A 20316-nucleotide genomic window follows, 5' to 3' on the forward strand; every position below is an offset into this window, starting at 1 on the left:
TAACAAACACGTTGAGTATTCTTTTAGGTTATAAATAATTACTTTAAAATAATAAAAGGTGATCACCGTGAATATAATTTTATTTTAATTTTCCTATAATAATACCAATATTTTATCAACCATGAATAATACTACCTCCTATTCAGCTGAATTGTCCCATTTTTTTTTTGGCACTATTCACTTATCACTCTTAATTTGTATTTTACTCTTAATCTATAAGTTAAAACATAGTCATATGGGATCTTGTTTGATTCGTCTCAATACAAGGATTATTAATATCAACTTTTTATAATTTTTAATTAAGCATAATTTGAGATATTAAGAGTTAAAATGTTGCCTCGGCAAGTGTGAAAAGTCAAATGGGACAGTTCAGCTGAATAGGAGGGAGTATCACCATAGGAGGGTTTTTACTAAAATACTACCAATTTTAGTTTAATAACTAATTTACTAATTTTTTTGTCATATAATTTCATATAGTTTGATTTTTAGCATGTTACAAATATTCTAGGGAAATACCCACTAAATTGGTATTATTCATAGTTAATCAAAAGTTGATATTAATGTAAAAAAATAAGCAAAATGTTGTATTATTCCTGATAATTTTTCCAATTATAAATGATCACTTTAAAATTAACAAAAAATTATTATTATGAAAGTATGCGATTAGACAATTCAAACAAAATTTTACTTGCCTATATTTTTCTTATACTTTAGCATAATGTATAAGATAAGCTTGAATAACGTATAACGCTAATAATTATAATGTAGCAAATATTTTTAGATAGATTTAAATTTGGTTCTTTTAAGTAGCAAGTAATCATAATATAATTAACAAATATAAAAACTCGTGCAATACACAAATTCATGAATATGAAATATATAAGAATATAACTTCAAAGAATAATGCAAGTATATATTATCGTGATTGAATTTATCAAATACATGGTTTTTTTAAAGCAAAAGTTAAATATTAATTTTTTTTAAAATTATTTATTAAATACATTATTTTTTTCATTCAATTAAATGTATTAAATTTCAGGTTAGTTATATAGATTTGCTATAAAAATTATATTTCATACTATACATAATTTAACTCTGATTTCAAAAATTATCAAACTCTAAATTAGGTAAATAATATCATGTAATCAATTTTTGTCCACTATAATAATTATATTTGTCATGTCTTCTCAAAGGATAACTTTAAATTTTCTAATATTTTTACAGTATTGTATGATATGATTAAATAATTATTTTAAAGGAATTAAAGTGGTTAAAATAAGTATTTGTTCATGACTTACCTCCTCAACATTGTCTCCCCTAATTTTCTCTCTCTTTTCTTTCTCTCTCTAAATACCCACCTTCTTTCTTGCTTCTAGTTGGTTAAAGTTTGAGTCTTTAGCTTAAATAATTAGCACCCTGTACTAAATTTTTTGATGGTACTAGAAATAAGTCAGAAATTCGAAGAAACCCTAAAAAAGAAGTGGATTTTCAAGTGATTTCTATGAAGTTTTGGAGTTTTTTGATACTTCTATTATCTTGTTGTTTTCTTGGGTGGTTTACATCTGAGGTTTATGGAGGTGATATAGTTCATGAAGATGATAAAGCTCCCAAAAAACCTGGTTGTGAAAACAATTTTGTATTGGTAAAGTTCTCATCTTTTATTTATTTTACTCTCTAATTTGATTATTTAGAACTCTAATCTTAATCATTTGTATGTGATTTTGTTTGTGGGTTATCATATTCTTTATGATTGTTGATTTGGTTGCTTAGATTGGTGTTATTTGATTTGATTTTTGTTATTTTGAGATTAATTGATAGTAGTTTGTAATTAGAAGTTTCAATTGTTAGCTTGAGGTTTTGTGTTTTTGGGCTTTTGACTTGTTTCTTTTTTGTTGATCAAAATGTTTTCCGGGCTACTTTTGTTTGATATTTTCAATTTTAGTTCAATCAAATGAGTTTATACCTGTGATTTTCATACTTAGCTTTGTATCTTGGTACTGTTAAGCTGTATATGCTTCAAATCTAGTGACTTTTAGTTCTGTTGGAACTCGATTCATATAAATCTCTATAATTGGGGATTTCTTTGAATATAGAAGTACTATGAAGAGTATCATCAATAAGTTTACAATAATAGTAACAATTAGGGGGTGGAACAAAAATTTACAAATTCTTTAAAGGCCCCGTACAATTTCAAAAGTTATATATTTTTCTAACAACTTTGTTTTTAAACAGTTAACATACATTATGTAATTTAATATTGAGGCCTAATTTTTGGGGCCCGGTGTGGTCATGTTGAACATGCATAGAACCTCCTCTGATTATTAACAGTATTATTATAATATCATGTTGTTATTGTAGCATTTTGCATCTTTTATTATGTTTTTATTCTATGATCTATATCTTTTTTTTGTTGATTTGGGTTTCTTTGAGAACTAATATGATGTTCTTGTATGGTTGTGATAGAAGTAAAGCTGTATAGAACATTTGAATTTTGATTTACTGAAATTGACTTATTAGCATACTGTGAATCTGTGATTTGATGATGTTGTGTGAAGGTCTTTTTGAATATCTTTATTTTGTATTGAAGTACTTTGTTTAGTTCAACCTTTTTGCACTCTTGATCGTTTTCAATAAAATTGGATATACAAGATTGAGCTTTTAAACTTTTCAGTCAGCTACAATAATGCTTCTAGACAATTCTTTTAAAACTTTTCAGTCAGCTACAATAATGTTTCTAGACAATTCTTTTATTCTTAATAGGTGAAAGTGCCAACTTGGGTTGATGGGTTTGAAGACAACGAATATGTGGGAGTCGGTGCTCGGTTTGGCCCCACACTTGAGTCGAAGGAGAAACATGCCAACCAAACAAGACTCGCTCTTGCAGACCCTCCTGATTGTTGCAGTCCTCCCAAAAATAAAGTTCGTAATTTTTCGTCCCTGTTATGTTGAAGTATGTTGGTGTGTTACTTGAAAAGAATTCCTTCAAGATATATTTTAAAATGTCCTTTAAATGATACTTCTATTACTTTCTTGACACATCATAAGTGTTCAAGGAAACCTCTTCACCATTAACCTATCATTATATGTGCTAGGTTCCATGTACTGTGCTATGAACTGATTATCTGACTAAAACACTAAATTGAGAATTGGAAGAATAAAATGACAAAAGAGAAATTATATTATCGATTGGATGATAAAAGAAAGATTACAGCCCTAAAAGCATAATAGGAAAAGATAGATCAAGCTATTTGAGACGCTTGAGATCTCTTAATGAGTATAAAACCCACCCACAATGTGTTTTCTAATTATCATGATCCCAATGACCCTCTAATTCCCTTTTATTTATAGTAAAACTATCACTTAAAACTCAATTATTCCCCAAGTTACTACTAACAAGGTAATTACCTAATTACCCCTTCGTAAAACAATTATCCCCAACTGATTCATCCACGGTTCCAAATTGTTGGAAATAGCCTTGAATTTGACAGTAAGAAGTAAATGTTTAGGGGAAATTTCACAGTGGAGTTTATAGTTGCTAGTGTTGTTTATAGCTTAAGAAGTTTTAGATATAGCATTCAAAATGACATCAAAACTAGGAAGATCTAATATTGAGAGCTTCCCTTGCCCCCCACCCACTTTTCTCTGCAGTAGTACTGTTAATGGTTAATTTTCCTTTTCTTCGTGACTTAGATTAGTTTTTTTCCCTGTCATAAAATTTTCCTTTTCCTCATTGAATCTGATTCTCCATCTTCCATGGGACTTGGGAGTACTATGCATTAGCAACCTGATGAGAGAACTGTCGCCGCAAAGTAAAAGACTGGTTTTTATTGGAAGTTTTTTCTTACTGCTCTTTTTGTTGAGTTGCTCTTCCCTCAAGTGTAATGGGAATGAATATGAAGTAATTGAGTGTGTTTATTGTATCTAGTTTCAATCAATTTATTCCTTTCCTAACAGCTTTGTCTTTCTTGTTGTTTAATGTGTAGCTTACTGGTGAAGTTATTCTAGTATACCGTGGTAATTGCAGTTTCACTACAAAGACGAATATTGCAGAGGATGCTGGTGCTTCAGCTATCCTTATCGTGAATAACAGCACCGGTATATGCCCATATCTTCTCTATTGTGGACTCAATACGTTCATTTTTTATACCTTGTTGTGCCCTTTTGAGGTGGAGTGCTCATTGTACTTGTTTTTGTCTCTCTTGTTTATTGTATCATCCGTTGTCATATATCTAATATATTTCTTGAAAATTGTTTTGGTGATATGGCATCCTAATTTTACGTGAGAGTTGAGAGGTAACTTTTTTGCAAAAAAGCCTACTTGATATCCGTCCCATTGAACAACCCTAGTAATTACGTCTTAAATTCTGTTACGTGAAAGCTCCATAGAGTTGGACTTTCATGGCTAGTAAGAGGTCTAGCATTGCGGGGGAAAATATCTCGTTACTACGACTAGGATTGCAGGATCAGTAGTATTTCTGAGTACAACTCTTACACGAATGTAACTGAAGAGTTCCGTATTATCTGAGTTAGCAAATGGTGTATGTGTGCATCTGGCTCTAGAACCCATAATATCGGTTTTGTATACACTTCTATGTTGCTCTACTCTCTATACTAGAAGTTTTGGTGAGATAGTACAACTGATTAGTAGAGCATTTACGCCATTTGGACTTAGAAAAATATTATGTGTTGGATTAAAGAAGGCTTTGAAAGTTGAAATAGTACCATTAATTGGATCTTGTACGCAGAACTCTTCAAAATGGTGTGTGAGGATGATGCTGATACAAATATACGCATTCCTGCTGTAATGCTACCAATTGACGCTGGTGAAACCTTGGAAGATTTACTGTTCAACAATTCCAAGGGTAAGATATACTTGCTTTTCTCTACTAGTATCGGTATCCATGTATGGCTTTATTAGCCATTGGATCAGCATGGGTTTTCATTTTTATTACAAATTACAGGATTCCCTTTCTGCAGTTAATGTGCAGCTTTACTCCCCAAGGCGCCCGGCTGTTGATGTGGCAGAAGTTTTTCTGTGGCTCATGGCGGTTGGTACAATTTTATGTGCATCTTATTGGTCTGCTTGGAATGCTCGGGAGGCAGCTATTGAGTATGACAAGATGTTGAAGGTGCTACATCACACCTTTAGAAGATTATTGTTTAAATACTTGAAATGGATTGGACAGTGTAACATAATTCGCCATTTAATTCGCTTTTTGAATTCGTGTTTGCTCAAAATAACCTTAAAATAGCCCGTAACCAACTATAATTCGTTTTTTTGTAAATTTGCGACTTGCAAGGACATTAGTAAATCATGTGAAGTGGGATTGGAGAAGCACATTGTTTCTCAACATTCAAGCTTTTATTTAATTTGTTTTTTGTAGGATGCTTCAGAGGATGTTGCGGTTCCCGAAGAAACTGGTTCGGCTGGTTTTGTGGATATCAGTACCAGATCAGCACTTCTTTTTGTCGTGGTTGCTTCTTTATTTTTGGTTATGCTGTACAAACTCATGTCGGTCTGGTTTATCGATGTTCTGGTGGTTCTATTTTGCATTGGTGGGGCAGAGGTGAGAACAGTTTAAGTTGCACAACTAAATAAATTAGTTTTATGCCGTGAACAGAATAATTCTTGACTCTATTCTGCTTTTACCGTTGGCCAATAGCCTCTTAAACCTAAGTAAATAACATAGAGCATTAAAGGAAATAGGTGTTCTTCCCCCCCCCCAACCTCCAACAATAATTTACTTGTCCCCCTTGATTCTTGATTCTGGATTCTGAAGTCTCTTTTTATGCTCTATTAGAACATACTCCCTCCGTTTCTTTTCAAATGTCCCATTTTGCTTTTGGGTTACTATTCATTAATCACTCTTAATTCGTATTTTATTTTTAGTCCACACATTATAACATAGTCAAATGAGATCTTGTATGATTTGTCTCAACAAAAGGTTTATTAATATCTAGTTTTTATAATTTTTAATTATACACAATTATCGCTATTAAGTATTAAATTAGTGCATTGGCAAACGTGCAAAAAGCAAAAGGGACATTTGAACTGAAACAGACGAATTATAATTTAATTACTATCTTGTGATTATAAAGTTTGATTGGCTATAATTTTGCCTGAATGTTGTTTATATTTTTTAGTTTGAAATTTGTTCTGATCCTAAGAATTCTGATGGTATACAGGGTTTGCAAACTTGTTTGGTGGCATTGTTATCATGGTAAGCTCCCATAATGTCTCATCTTCCACTATATTAATTTGTTGGTCGATATTGCTAGAATTGGTATAAAATTTTGCTTTTCTTGTTATGTCTGTGCTGGCATTTGGTGTCTCGTTCTATATTCTTTTGACTAGAAATCTTTGTGATATTTTTGTGTCAGTTGCAAGGTTCACTGACACACCCGTGACTATAGTTTCAGGTGGAGTAAACATGCTGCCGGAACATTTGTTAAGCTGCCCATATTTGGAGCAGTCTCATATCTTGCAATGGCTGTTTCTCCATTCTGCATACTTTGTGCTGTTCTTTGGGGTGTTTATCGCCGTGAACCCTATGCATGGATTGGTCAAGACATCCTTGTAAGAAATGATCTCAATCTGTTTAGAATAACTCTACGTTCATTAATGCTATAAATTTCTGCATGGCTTTCTTCTAAAAGAATTTGACTCTAATATTCATGGGATGTTATTGGGTCATTAACTAAGGTCAGGACGAGAGTTTACATGACTTTTGCTATAGTTTAATTTTCGATAGGTGTGGACCTATGAAAGTTCTGGGCACGTGCGAGGTTCCCGACCGCCCCTAAAAAGGACCTCGGTTTACATTACTTTTGCTTTAGTTTAATTTTCTGGTATTTGGGCCTCAAAATTTCAAACAATGTAAAATAAATAAGGACCAAAACTATATAATGTATTTTTGCTCCGCCCCTTGGTGAACCGTAGATTTGGATGAACTGACACAAGAAGATATACCTAGTAAATGTTTGTTCTTTGGAGCAACATTCTGCTATTATGGTTACTAATCTTTTTTTTTTTTTTTCTATTTAGGGTATTGCCTTGATTCTCACAGTACTTCAGATCGTACGTGTACCCAATCTCAAGGTAAAGTTTTAGATTTACTATACTTTGGTTACTGCATGGGTCTTCTGTTGCATCATGCATTTCCGGAACTGTAAGAACCTGATGAAATTGCTTGCCCTCTTTTCGTTAATTTTAGTTATTGCTGGAAAAATTTAGCCCTCACTATTATTCCATATTGTCTATAATTTAAAAGAAATCAATATTCTATTTTTGTCACTTTAAAAAGCAATACCATGTTATAACCCTATTTTAAAAGTTTTTGTTTTTATTTTTTTTATTTTTTATTTTGGATTGGCTTATATAGCTAGTGTATTTTCCTGTTTGAATTGTGTTAGCTATTCTTTCACAAATTCAGTATTTCGAACATTTTTTCTTTTCTCTTCGTGTCTCAGTCCTCCCTGGCTTCTTTTTGTGGATTTCGTTCTGCAAATAAGAGTTATCATCTTGTTGGTCGGTCACATAACAATACATGTTTTCTTGATCCTGACAGGTCGGGACAGTTCTTCTCAGTTGTGCATTCTTTTATGACATATTTTGGGTCTTTATCTCCAAGTGGCTCTTCCATGAGAGTGTTATGATTGTGGTAAGTTCATTTCCTACCCTGTTGATTTATCTAATTTCTAAAGATGATGGTTCTCTCTCGATGGCAAAATTTTCAAATTGTTTTTGATCTTTATAGGTTGCACGTGGTGATAATAGTGGAGAAGATGGAATTCCAATGCTACTAAAGATACCGAGGATGTTTGACCCTTGGGGTGGTTACAGTGTCATTGGATTTGGGGACATTATCTTACCCGGACTAGTGATAGCCTTCTCATTACGGTACACAAAACTACTTTGACGTAAATATTATATTGCCTACCTGTGCCACTTCTAATCTTCATTGTGAACCAAAATACACGAAAATCTTCGAAAATGATGGAGGCTGACACTTGAAAATATGCACTTATTGGACATTAGTTATAGAAGTTTCATAGTTACTAGCTATAGTTAATGAAGTCCGAAATAAATGAACTTGAAATTTCCTCCCATATGAGCTAATTTATAAAATTTACTTTGCTAAGGATGATTTAGTTATTGGGTTGATGATGCAGATATGATTGGCTGGGAAACAAGAAGATTCAAGCTGGATTCTTTTTGTGGGGAATGATTGCTTATGGTTTAGGTATGTGAAATTACGGAATTGTAAACCTGAACATGTTGACTAAAAGAACAATTTTTGGTTCAGTAAACTATATTTTCTTTCTCATTTTCATACAATTTTTGATGCATAACAGTTGACAACTCGACATCTACGACATTTTACATTTTTCAATACTTCCTCTATTCTTTTATGTTTGTCCACCTTCTATAATTGGTAGTTTCAAAATATTTGTCAAAATACTCTCTTTCTGGAAATATTTTGGACAATTTTATCCCCATAAACTTGGGCAAAAAGCTCGTTTATCCTTATAGGTTTCTACTTTTTGTGTATATATGGTTTTGCATATTCAATGTAACCATCGAGTTTTTAATAGTTCATTCTTACCTATTTCCATTTTCCAATAATATTATTATCACTTAACATTTTTTTCAATATAATAATACCCCACTTACTCTAAAAATTCAGCACAAAGCAGACAAATATAAGAAACAGAGGTGGTAGTAATTAATGGACACATACACCAGTGATGCACGTCCTCCTTTCCCATTTTACCTCTGTCTCGATTTTCTAGATGCTGGCTAGTCTGTTTTGTTTTTTCAGGCTGGAACCAACTTCTTGTAACTCTATGCTGCAGGTCTCCTTGTAACGTATGTGGCACTGAACTTGATGGATGGACATGGACAACCAGCTCTCCTCTACATTGTACCTTTTACACTCGGTAAGTAGTATGTTTATGTATATTAAACGCGGAAATGGATTCCTGAAAGCACTATTGATGGTAGATTGGAGTTGGATTTAATTTAAATTGGGTAGATTATTAGTTTTTGTGGGTAGATGGGATTTCTTGCAAAATTGTTGTGACACGGTCTCTATGAGAGACGCATTAGATATATGGGCTAAATAGCCCAATTAATGCAAATTTAAGAGAAAATAAGAATATGGGTTTCTTGTTTTGAGGTCGTCTCTTTGAGAGACGGTCTCTCGCAAGAGTACCTGGGGATTTTTTAGGAGGGGAGGGGATGCAGTTGGAGTTGGAAAAAGCTGACATGATATGATAACATGACACTAACTGGATGCAAAATGTATGGGTCAGAGCTCAACGACTTTGACACTTTTATTAAACGGGTCAATTTTTGTTTAATTGAGTTGGTGCCTAGGGTTCTCGGCATGTTTATCGAATTGATCTCGGGCGTCAAGAGTTCTCAACATGTTCATGGAAACAAACACGAATTTGTCGTTAACCTACCTATTTGGTAGCTGTAGGTGCACCGCTGCTCTTTTGAAGTTGTATATAACTTAGCTAGCTAACAATGTTATTTCTTCACACCTCGGTGTTTGTTTTGATTCTTCCTAATCACGTGCTATGGTTTGATCCATATTTCTTTTTATGTCTCTATTGGAGAACTATGGAGTAAGAGATAACCCCAATCACCTTGAATTAGGGTTTGTGTGATGGAATAAATGTAGGCCATATAGGCACACTTGTATTGACCATGTTTTACACTAGATATGATCCTGTAGCCCATCACTTAGGCCTAGCTAGTAATGGGTACCCAGTTACTAGATCTAAAAAATGCCCGGCTGTTCAGTGTGCACGTAGAAGATATCCTGATTTTGACTCAAGACATATGGACTTGTAGCAATTTGACTAGTATTGATAGGTATTTTATTGTAAATTAACTCGAATATGATATGTACTGAACCTGAGTTGAACTGAGGATCTTCATTCTTCCCTTAAATGTGAATGGGACAAATGGACGCCTAGTCGAATTTCATTTCGATGCATTTCTATTTAAGGGTCATTTTTGAGTTGGATAGGAGCATTTTCAAGTCGGCTAATCGTTCCAATATGAAAACCCCTACTCGCACCTCAACCTCTTCATTCATTCACTCTCGTTTTTCATTGTTCTTTGAACCATGCAGGCACATTTTTGTCGCTTGGAATCAAAAGAGGCGAGCTTAAGAATCTATGGACAAGAGGAGAACCCGAGTGGCCTTGTCCTCATGTTCGACTTCATTCATCTCAATGACGGGTTATTTTTTAGGATGTAACATTATCAACTATCAGGACTCTTTTAGAGGGATTTTTGATCCCTATGTAAGTTGTAGGAGATGTAACATAATGTTTGGTATAGTTTTGATACTTTACCGCTGTCTCAGGGTTATGTAGTTACCCAGTTATAGAAGAGCATTTTCTTTTTACCCCCTCTTTTTTCGAGTTAAGATTATTCGTGGGATATCCCATCCGCACTCCTTTAAAGTCTCGTGTTTTCGTTCTCGACTCTCGAGCACCCGATTCAACGTAACGGGCTGCAAGAAAACTTTTCTCGAGTGCAGATAGAAGTTCCCTCATTCATATGTTTGATTCTTTCTGATGTTCTGCCGTATGCCTGTTCGAAACAATGTAATACAAGCACCTGAGCAGTTTGTTGTTTGAGAAACATTTTGTGCATTTTACATTCCTTTTATAACGAAGCAGACCCAAGGCCAAGTCACTATGTGTCAATATTTCCGAGTTTTGATAAGAGCATGATTATTAGAATTTCGATCTTGATTTACAATCTTATGATATAAAAATAGGAAATCGATTCGGATCATAGGTAGGATTTTTATGTTAGTAGAATCATGCAATCCTACTTGACTCAAAAATTTAGCTGTTAGGATAATAACATGATCCTACGATCCCGCAACTTGATTTTACAAGGATAGCTTTAGTCGTGAAATATTTTCATTTAATTTAGATTTCAATTATGCGTAAATATATATACATTTAAAATAATTATACCAATATTATAATAAAATTTGAAATTTCTGGATTTGTAGTTCAAAAATGGTTGTTAAATTTTTTTTTTTTGAAACTTAATAGATAAATTTAAATAAGGTTTTTTTATACTTCAAAACTTAAAACAAATAACAAAAAACTGATGATCAATAATCTAAAGCACATTAATGCATATTCATAGAATTACACGATCCTAAGATCTGATTCTACTGGTTTTATTTCTACTCCTTCAACGATTTAAATAGAATTCTAATTCTAACAACCTTGAATGAGAGTTGATCACTTTTGTGAGAGATCGTCTTTTGGTGAGACACCTTCCAGACAAGAAGTCTATATGCTAATACTCCCTCCTATTCATCGTAAGTGTCTCATTTCCTTATTTGGTCAAGTCATCCTAAATGTCTCATTTCTATTTTTGGGTATGTTGCCTTTATTAATTTACCCCTACTAAACTTAGCTTTTTCACATCTTTATACATACTAACCCCACTTTACCCCTATAAAAATTTAAAAAACACTATATTTTTTTCTTTTACATGTGGTCTCATTTGACCACCTAAAAAATGATAAAAAGTCAAATGGGACACATTGGCTGAATAGGAGAGAGTATTTGTTTTAGTTGGGTCATTAAACTTATATATGAACAACGTCTCACTCTGAGACCGTCTTATACAATCATTTGTGATTGGAGTTAAGATCCTCTTTGACGGTCCATTATCTAAATTTAAGTTTGAGATTGCATGATGTACAAAAATAAGAGGATTTTGAAAACTTATATTTTATACAAAAATAGGTGTTAAAATCATAGGTGATAAAGTAAGAGAGAATCTTGATTCGTTAAATAATTCGCTTATCATTCAACACAATATTTGATCATATGTGTTTATTCGGGTCATAAGGTTGATATCGGTTAAATATTTTGAGTCGATCTAAAATCGAATTTAATGTCCACATTATTTATTACATAATTGTAAAACCATCTTAAAGTCAGATCAAAGTTAAATTCAATTAAAAGTCAGATAAAAATAATTTATTATGATATTCAAACTAGAAAAGATTTTAGTGTGCTTGAGGGAGTAGAGTATTCATTAAATTAGGAGAGATGGACCTTTCAAAGGGCTCACATGCGCCACCCATAACGTTGGTCGGCTTATATATGCCTTCACTCGTCACCCCATTATTTACATTCGCATGTGATACTAAATCATGCATTAGGCGGCAAGTCGGCAATTCTATTTCTAGATGTGTTTAAATTATATATCACGTTTCGGTATATATCTGAATTTGTAACTAAATGTTAATTCGATTTTTAAATATAATTTAAATTGTTTAAGAATTTTAATCCAAAACACGTGATCTTATGATATAAATGAACATCTCTGACTATTTCATTCTTTTTGTAAATAAAAAAAAATACATAACTATATTAAATCATATCAAGAGAAGCTAAAATGATAATAACTTAGAGAGTCAATATCTTATCTAGCGATCATATAGGCTATAATATTACCACCCCTATTGTCATGTTTACATTGAAAATCCGCAAAGAAAGAGATAAATGACATAATACGATCACATGGCAAGAACATTTCTTTTCTCTGTATGTAAAAGTGTTTTTTTTTTCATTGAGTTAAGGATTGAGTTGTTCGCAACCTTTTTTTGATAAGAGTAAGGTTGTTGGTTTTTATTTTTCTTCAAACGCAGATTATAGTTTTAATAACCTAGATTTTTTGGGGTCTGGATATGATGAAAAAGTAAAAATGTTATTCAGATATTTGGACGAATTTTAATAAATGTGTAATATGTTGAAACTAATTTGTGTTTTTTGAAACTAATTTGAAAAAAGTTGTAAATAATTTGACAACAAAAAGACACTCTAATACTAAAACTTTGTTTTCTCATAATAGCAATAATTTCTTTCATTTTTCCGATTACTTTATTATTTTACTTGAGTACTTGTGTTAAGAGTTCTAAAAAAAACTTTTTCTACCTCTTAGCATATTTGTTTTTGTATTTTGATTTAGTTTTCAATTTGTTTGAAAATTAAAAATTAAAAATAGGAAATTAAAATAAGTGATTTCACTTTTTAGTTGCAGTTTTTAAAATTATCAAATTTCTTATAAATTTGACTAAATTCATTATAGGATATATTTTATATGACTTTAAAAGTCACAAAATTAACAAACATAAAACCACATTATTACAAAGTACTATGTAATTTGACTAATTAGAATTAAAAAGCAAATATTACTTTTTAGAACATATTTTGAGTTTAATTTTAATCTAATCTCTTTTTTCATCAGCTTACTCTTAATAAAAAAAATAAGAAAAGTTTCGTGCAGTAACCTTGAGTTTTTGGCTTTTTTACAAATGTTTTTTGAAATCCTAATGATTATTTTTTTAAAAAAAATATTGAGTAAAAATAACGTAAAGTTAACCAAAAGAACTCTCTTTTTTGCCTGTTACGAGAAAAAGTTAAAAGGTCAAAATTATCATATAGATTAAAAAATTATTTTTTCAACCACGTGAAAAACTAAAAATTAAAGATTGCGACTTAAAATTTTCGGAAATTCTAATATGAGATTGGATTAGGAAGTAAGTAGGAAGGAAGTATGTGAACTAAAATGAGTGAATTGGAGTTTGGTAAGTACTTGACCCACTGTCCAACGGTCATATGGAATTAGACGGTACACTTATTATTTGTTGTCTTTATTCTGCTGTCGTTGATATTTATGTTGTGTTTGAAAATTATAATTTTATTTAAAAATTTGATATGATTTAAGTTTAATGTTTGATAAATTAATGTTTTTATTTAGATATGAGTCAATTTAATAAAAAATTTAAATTTTAAGAATTTTTGAATGAGTATTCAAATTTTATCATTTTTAATTTTTTAATTTTTAATTTTTAATTTTTAATTTTTTATTTAAAATTTGTAATTTCAGAGAGAACCTAATAAAACCTAAGGAGATGTCACCAAAAGTGAACAACGAGAAATTATGTATTTTAATTTTTAATGGTGTTCTCTTAAGTGGGAAAATATATTGTTTTGCAATTGAAAAGAGAATAAATTTTTCTTTTCTTTTCTTTTTTCCATTTTTTTTTATTTTGCTATATATACCATTTTAATCTGTGTCACAAGATTTGGTTCATATAATCTATTACATCAATTCGCCTTTAAAACCTACTATTTATTTCTTCCTCCGCATTAAAATCTTTATTATAATAAAAGCAAACAATATTTTTTATTTGTAAAATCTGATTTATTTGTCTCATAATATTACACTGTTTTCTTTCGTATATTAATAGTTGTATAAGATTATTGTATTATGAGATTTGTATAATATATGTTTATTATAACAAATTTAACTTTTTGCTATATAAGATTTAGTGATATCAAAAAATTTTAGTATGATTTTTTATTATGCTGCTAACAAGTATAATAAAAGTCGCTAAATTTACAATATATACCATTAGAAAATTTAAATAGTGACATTTAAATAAAATATCACTAAATATATCCCACTAAAACTAAGTTAAACAAATACTCCAAATGTGTGAAGTGTTGAGTGTTTGAGTGCAATTAAATATTGATGAAGAAAAAAAATGAGAAGCTTATGACTTGTCTTTTTCGCCATTCTGCCATTTTCTGGAAACATCTTCCCCATTTTACCTTCATTATCTTTATCTCCTTTTTTACTTTCTAATCTTAGTTTGGTATTTAATTTTTCATTTCTATATCTATTTACAATTGTTACTTCATATTTCTCTTAGTTAAAATCATTCAAGTACTTGATTTAGTAAATATTACATATCAATAGGATATTAGAAGTCAATACAACATCAAGGCTATGGGTTCAATCTCATTTACCTCTTATTTTTAAATGTAATACTTAACATATCAGACATGATAAATGTTAGCATTTTTTATTTTTTGCCCAAATAACTTCTGTATGAGAGAAATGATAGAATATATAAAATACATTGGACTTTTTACTATCAGGTTAAACTTTTTGTTTGAGATGATATCTTTGTGGTACCTTGTTTCACTATTACGGTTTATTGATATATATTGTTTGAGTTATGATCCTCTCCATTACATAATGCAAATTCAAGTGATTTTGTTTTTAAGATTTTGTGTATCAAATACAAAGGACATAGAGAGGGGCATTATTTTGATAATTGACTTTTGATTTTTTTAGCTTGTTGGTTGATCAATAAGTAAAAAAAAATTTGATAAACAACTTTTCAACCAATTAAAACATTAGTTTTTAAGTCAAAATAAAAGACCAGTTTTAGTATATTTTAATGACTTTTGGCTTATTGTTGCACTTTTACTCTAATAAACAGCCAACAAGAAATACTTAATTTTATCAAATATATCTCAACACAATTGTCTTACTCAATTAACTCGAAAGCTAAAAAAAATTAACATTCTTAATTGTTTAAACAAATTAAACTTAAAAAGGTATAATTATTTGCCGGACAAACCCTATACTTCTTGTATCTTAAAATATTCACAGCTAATTGTGATAAATTTCACTGTAATTAGGAAGTATATAATCGAATGTACATATAGCGAGAGTGCAACGGACAAATTAAACAAACAGCTGTCTATACAGTAAAGCAAGTAGCAAACTTTATTTACATACAATTAGCAACATAATTAATCTAATCTTCCCTCTTTTTGCTCAAATTCCATGGAACATACTAGCCAGTACTCACAAAATTCCATAAAGCGTCCATCTTTTTCTATAAAACCCATTCCTCTTTCACTTTCCCCAATACAAAAACACTTAATACTCCCTACTTTCCCATTCCTACATAATTCTCTATCCCACATTTCAAAACAAAAGGAAAGCTTAGCACCCAACAATGGAGGGTAAAGATGAAGATGTAAGAGTAGGAGCAAACAAGTATTCTGAAAGGCAACCAATTGGGACATCAGCTCAATCAAAGGACTATAAAGAAGCCCCACCTGCACCTTTATTTGAGCCAGGAGAGTTACAATCATGGTCCTTTTGGAGGGCTGGTATTGCTGAATTTGTAGCCACTTTTCTGTTCCTTTACATCACTGTTTTGACTGTTATGGGTGTTAAAAGAGCTCCTACTATGTGTGCTTCTGTTGGTATTCAAGGCATTGCTTGGGCTTTTGGTGGTATGATCTTTGCTCTTGTTTACTGCACTGCTGGAATTTCAGGTCAGTTTCTTTCTTTTTTTACCAGTTTCTTAAATAAAGTTTTCTTATTTATCATTTATTGGTTCTTGTTTTGCAAAGATTTTATCTTGGGTCAGTGTTTTTAGGCTTAGTTCAGATCTTGTAGTTATTGACAAGGAACAAACTCAGCTTTGCTTATGCTTGAGGCCCCAAATATGTTATATATACTCTTACGTACCCTCATACCTAACCCTTTGAAGTGTGGATACAGCACAAATAGTTGGCGCTAAATATTTCACTTTAGACAAAGAATTGTTGAGATTTGAACTCGTCACCTCTTATCACGTTGGATTTTAATACTTTAACAGTTGGTACTAAAATTTTTGGTTTTTTTTTTTTGGGGGATTTGAAGCTTATAGAATTAGAAAATATGACTTGTTTCGTGGTTTCAACCATTTTCTTAAAACTTTTGGCTTGAGTTAGTTTGATAACATGGTATGTATAGCCCGAGTGATTGGGTATAAATTGGGTATGATAGAGTATATAAGATGTCTTCGAACACGAATGACTGAATGAGTAACATATCCTAGTACCTCAATCATGAGCTTTTCTTTAACATGGTATCAAAGCCAACATGATAAAAAATTACATGTTTGAATTTCAACCACACTTCTATCTAAAGTGGAATATTTAATGTTAGGTATTGAGCTAACATATATGTTGAGGCCTCAATCATAAGTTGTCCTTGACAAGTTTAAGTGTGCTTGATTTGTGTTCAAAATTGGGAATTTTATAATCTGAAAGCAAGTTTGTTTATAAATTGGGCAGGTGGTCACATTAACCCAGCAGTGACCTTTGGACTGTTATTGGCAAGGAAGTTGTCCTTGACAAGGGCAGTGTTCTACATGATAATGCAATGCTTAGGAGCCATTTGTGGTGCTGGAGTAGTTAAGGGTTTCCAACCAAACATCTATGAGATGAAGGGTGGTGGGGCCAATGTGGTTAACCATGGTTACACTAAAGGTGATGGTCTTGGTGCTGAGATTGTAGGCACTTTTGTTCTTGTTTACACTGTTTTTTCTGCTACTGATGCTAAGAGGAGTGCTAGGGACTCCCATGTTCCTGTAAGCATCTTTTTCTCCCTTCATATTTCTCTATTTTTTCTTTTGAATGAGTTCTTGTTAATTATGGAGTTTGTTTTTCATATAATTGTTGGTGACTTTTGTTGAGCTTATTCTATGTTTATTACTAAGGGTGGATCTAAAAGAAAAATAAGTGATGTCACTTGTAGTTTTCGGGGCTTGAACCACAAACCTAATGGTTAAAAAATAACTACTTAACCAACTCAGCCCCATACAGGCATACACTTTGTGTATTATTTCTTTTCCAAATTTAAGTGATGTCACTTGACTACCATGACCCCCTTCCCTCCGCCACTGCGAACATAATCCTACCGGTCCGTTTGGTAATCGATACGAAATAGGGGGAAAAGTAATAGAAAGTTAGCGTAATTTTGATAGGAATGTACTGTTAACCAAACGAGTCATTACTTTTCTGTTCCCTTAAATTTTCTACATCAGGCAAATCGAAGTAGAAGAGTTTTTAGATGTTGTGTAGCAAAATTCATAGGGAAATAAAATTGTTACTTGTCTGGCAAAAATGGTATGTTACGTGGAAACTGTCTCAATTTTGTTGTGAAAACTCACGTTAAAAACTTGTGTGCCCTAAAACAATTATTCAACATGGCATTTGACTTTGAATTGGATGGAATTGTCTTGTGGGTTCAATGTGGGAGATAGGTTGTGTTCTTCTCAACTATTATTATGCGTTCAAGAACTTTTACGCTGATACTAGTTACGAGTATTTGAAAGTTTGAACATGATGATTTTAAAAACCGACAACCAAAAATTGTAAACCATCTTTTCTGATTTCCTAGTTTTGATACTAACCTTTCAGAAAAATGAAAATCGGAAACAAAAAACGACAACGAGCTGACCCTTGATTAGGTTTGAATACGGAATTCTAACTTGTAAGACACATCTAACGTTTGTTTCCTCGCATATTCATGACCTTGGCATGGAACATTATCGTAGAATCTTCCCTTTATAGCTATGTATTCGGTAATGAAAGCACAATCCTAGAGAAACATATGCTTGATTAGTGAATCACGAGCAACTGAGTATCTCAATTTTCTCGGTTAAGACAACTTATTAGCTTATGTGGTGATACATAGCCTTAATTTTGTAAGCAGCAGCAGCCGAGATTACCCCAATATGGATCGGAATATGAATGTTTCGGCTTTCTTCACGACTATAAATCTAATATGTTTCTGTTACCGGTGAACGCAGATTTTGGCACCACTGCCTATTGGATTTGCAGTGTTCTTGGTTCACCTAGCGACTATCCCCATTACGGGTACTGGCATCAACCCAGCCCGGAGTCTTGGTGCTGCCCTCATCTACAACAAGGACCAAGCTTGGGATCATCATGTATGTCTTCTCGTCCTTGCTTTTCTTTTGTTATTCATTCTATCCATAGGTGAAGCCAGAAGTTTAGGTGAGTTCTGCTCAAAAAACTCCGTATAACATCACAAAGGATTTTAAGTGACGGGTAAAAAAATGTTTTCAAAATTTTGAGATATTTGAGCAGCTTTATTATGTTGATTGAAAAAAGACTCAAGAATATTATGACTAAATACGAATATTTAAAGTAGTTTACGGGTCAAACATCCATAATACAGTTCACTAATTTTGCGGGCGAGAGCCAATCTGGGGCCGGGGGAGTGGTCGATATGTATTTTCAACCCGACCCTCCCTTTGGACCTCGTAGTCTAAATTCCTAGCTTAGCCTCTAATTACGAGTCAATCATTTTGGTAGCATGCTATGTTATGTTATGGTTATTGGTAGCACATAATGCCTTGTTCTTGATATTTTCCCTCCGTTGTGCGTCCAGTGGATTTTCTGGGTCGGGCCCTTCATCGGAGCTGCATTGGCTGCATTATACCACCAGATCGTGATCAGGGCGATCCCATTCAAGTCCAGAGCTTAGGAACTCGACTTTTCGGATTGTTTATCGCTATTTATGCTATCGTCTCATGAACTTTATTATTGGTAATCCGTTTTCAGAAGCTAAGTATGTACTGAAATTGCTGAGAAAATGATGTGAATATGTATTAAACCTTAGTACACTATGCTTGATTTGAGGATTTTTTATCTCCTTTTGTTGCACTATTATTGCCTATTTGTATGAAAAACCCCATCAAATTGATCCAAATGAAAGAAAATTGTTCTTCTGCAGATCATTCTACTACAACCCAAATCGACTCTTCAGATTGTCTTAAGCTCCAAGTGATTTAGATCGTAAATGAAACACTTTTTTGTATAACACAGTCTCATCGTGAGATGTATCTTAAATATGTGTTGAATAACTCAACTAGTATAAATTATTTTTGACTTTTTTTCACTGAGGGATTTCATATCGTAGTTCATAAATACTAAAATTTGGCCCAGAAAGAAAATTTAATTTTTTTTATAGGCAGTAAAAATCAAGTTAACCGTGAAAGGAAAAACATTAAACCATTGATTTGATAAAGTTAATGTGTTTACTTAATTTAATTATTTGATAGATTAATTAGTTTAAAAATCAATTTGTTGGATTGAGAGTATTTTGGTACTCGGTCTGTTTTCTTACTTGAATGGCGAAATGCGTGCCTCTTGAACACAAATGTGTTTTATTTTCAATTTACCTTTATAATTTTGATATTTAATTATACTTTTTCGGCAAATTTTTTTTTTTTTTAAAATTGAACTTTGAATTGGAATGTAGACCCATCAAATACAAGAATCCGAGTCTGAATTCAATTTTTCGGACCCTATAAATACGAGTTAAGGTCCTAATTTTTTAAATCTTACGTGTTCAAGTCTGAATTTGTGTTTAACAAAAAATAAGCTTTAAATCTAAGTCTAGCTTGGATTCGACCCATGATCATTCATACTAAAACGTTTGGTTGAGTTGGTGATACGGTGTATAACATATTAACATAACGTCGGGATCTAACAATCAACTTAAAATTCTAATTGAATTGATTCCTTAACATGGTAACAAAAGCTAACGTGACGGAAAAGTCACGAGTTTGAATCTTACTTATCTTTTAT

General features: G+C 32.1%; 2 protein-coding genes across 2 annotated transcripts; both read left to right on the forward strand.

The window, feature by feature from the left end:
• The first annotated feature begins 1288 nt into the window (after positions 1–1288).
• On the forward strand, positions 1289–10728 carry LOC130811323 (signal peptide peptidase-like 4). Its single transcript, XM_057677585.1, has 14 exons — positions 1289–1642; positions 2761–2919; positions 3984–4095; positions 4746–4862; positions 4978–5129; positions 5385–5567; positions 6187–6221; positions 6415–6577; positions 7046–7099; positions 7569–7661; positions 7758–7900; positions 8173–8243; positions 8857–8940; positions 10146–10728. The coding sequence occupies exons 1-14, from the start codon at positions 1502–1504 to the stop codon at positions 10250–10252; spliced, it is 1614 nt and encodes a 537-aa protein (XP_057533568.1). The 5' UTR covers positions 1289–1501; the 3' UTR covers positions 10253–10728.
• Positions 10729–15660: 4932 nt separating this feature from the next.
• On the forward strand, positions 15661–19458 carry LOC130811324 (probable aquaporin PIP1-4). Its single transcript, XM_057677586.1, has 4 exons — positions 15661–16203; positions 16990–17285; positions 18510–18650; positions 19115–19458. The coding sequence occupies exons 1-4, from the start codon at positions 15879–15881 to the stop codon at positions 19208–19210; spliced, it is 858 nt and encodes a 285-aa protein (XP_057533569.1). The 5' UTR covers positions 15661–15878; the 3' UTR covers positions 19211–19458.
• Positions 19459–20316: the final 858 nt, after the last annotated feature.

This window comes from Amaranthus tricolor, chromosome 4 (assembly GCF_026212465.1).
Source record: "Amaranthus tricolor cultivar Red isolate AtriRed21 chromosome 4, ASM2621246v1, whole genome shotgun sequence".
Taxonomy (NCBI): domain Eukaryota; kingdom Viridiplantae; phylum Streptophyta; class Magnoliopsida; order Caryophyllales; family Amaranthaceae; genus Amaranthus; species Amaranthus tricolor.

Excerpts from the sequence above, each read along its gene's own strand:
- LOC130811323 (XM_057677585.1), top strand. The coding sequence starts at position 1,502 with ATGAAGTTTTGGAGTTTTTTGATACTTCTATTATCTTGTTGTTTTCTT. Across the intron at positions 1,643-2,760 it reads GTGAAAACAATTTTGTATTG|GTGAAAGTGCCAACTTGGGT; the intron begins GTAAAGTTCTCA and ends TATTCTTAATAG. Across the intron at positions 7,901-8,172 it reads GTGATAGCCTTCTCATTACG|ATATGATTGGCTGGGAAACA; the intron begins GTACACAAAACT and ends TTGATGATGCAG.
- LOC130811324 (XM_057677586.1), top strand. The coding sequence starts at position 15,879 with ATGGAGGGTAAAGATGAAGATGTAAGAGTAGGAGCAAACAAGTATTCT. Across the intron at positions 16,204-16,989 it reads CTGCACTGCTGGAATTTCAG|GTGGTCACATTAACCCAGCA; the intron begins GTCAGTTTCTTT and ends TAAATTGGGCAG. Across the intron at positions 18,651-19,114 it reads ACCAAGCTTGGGATCATCAT|TGGATTTTCTGGGTCGGGCC; the intron begins GTATGTCTTCTC and ends TTGTGCGTCCAG.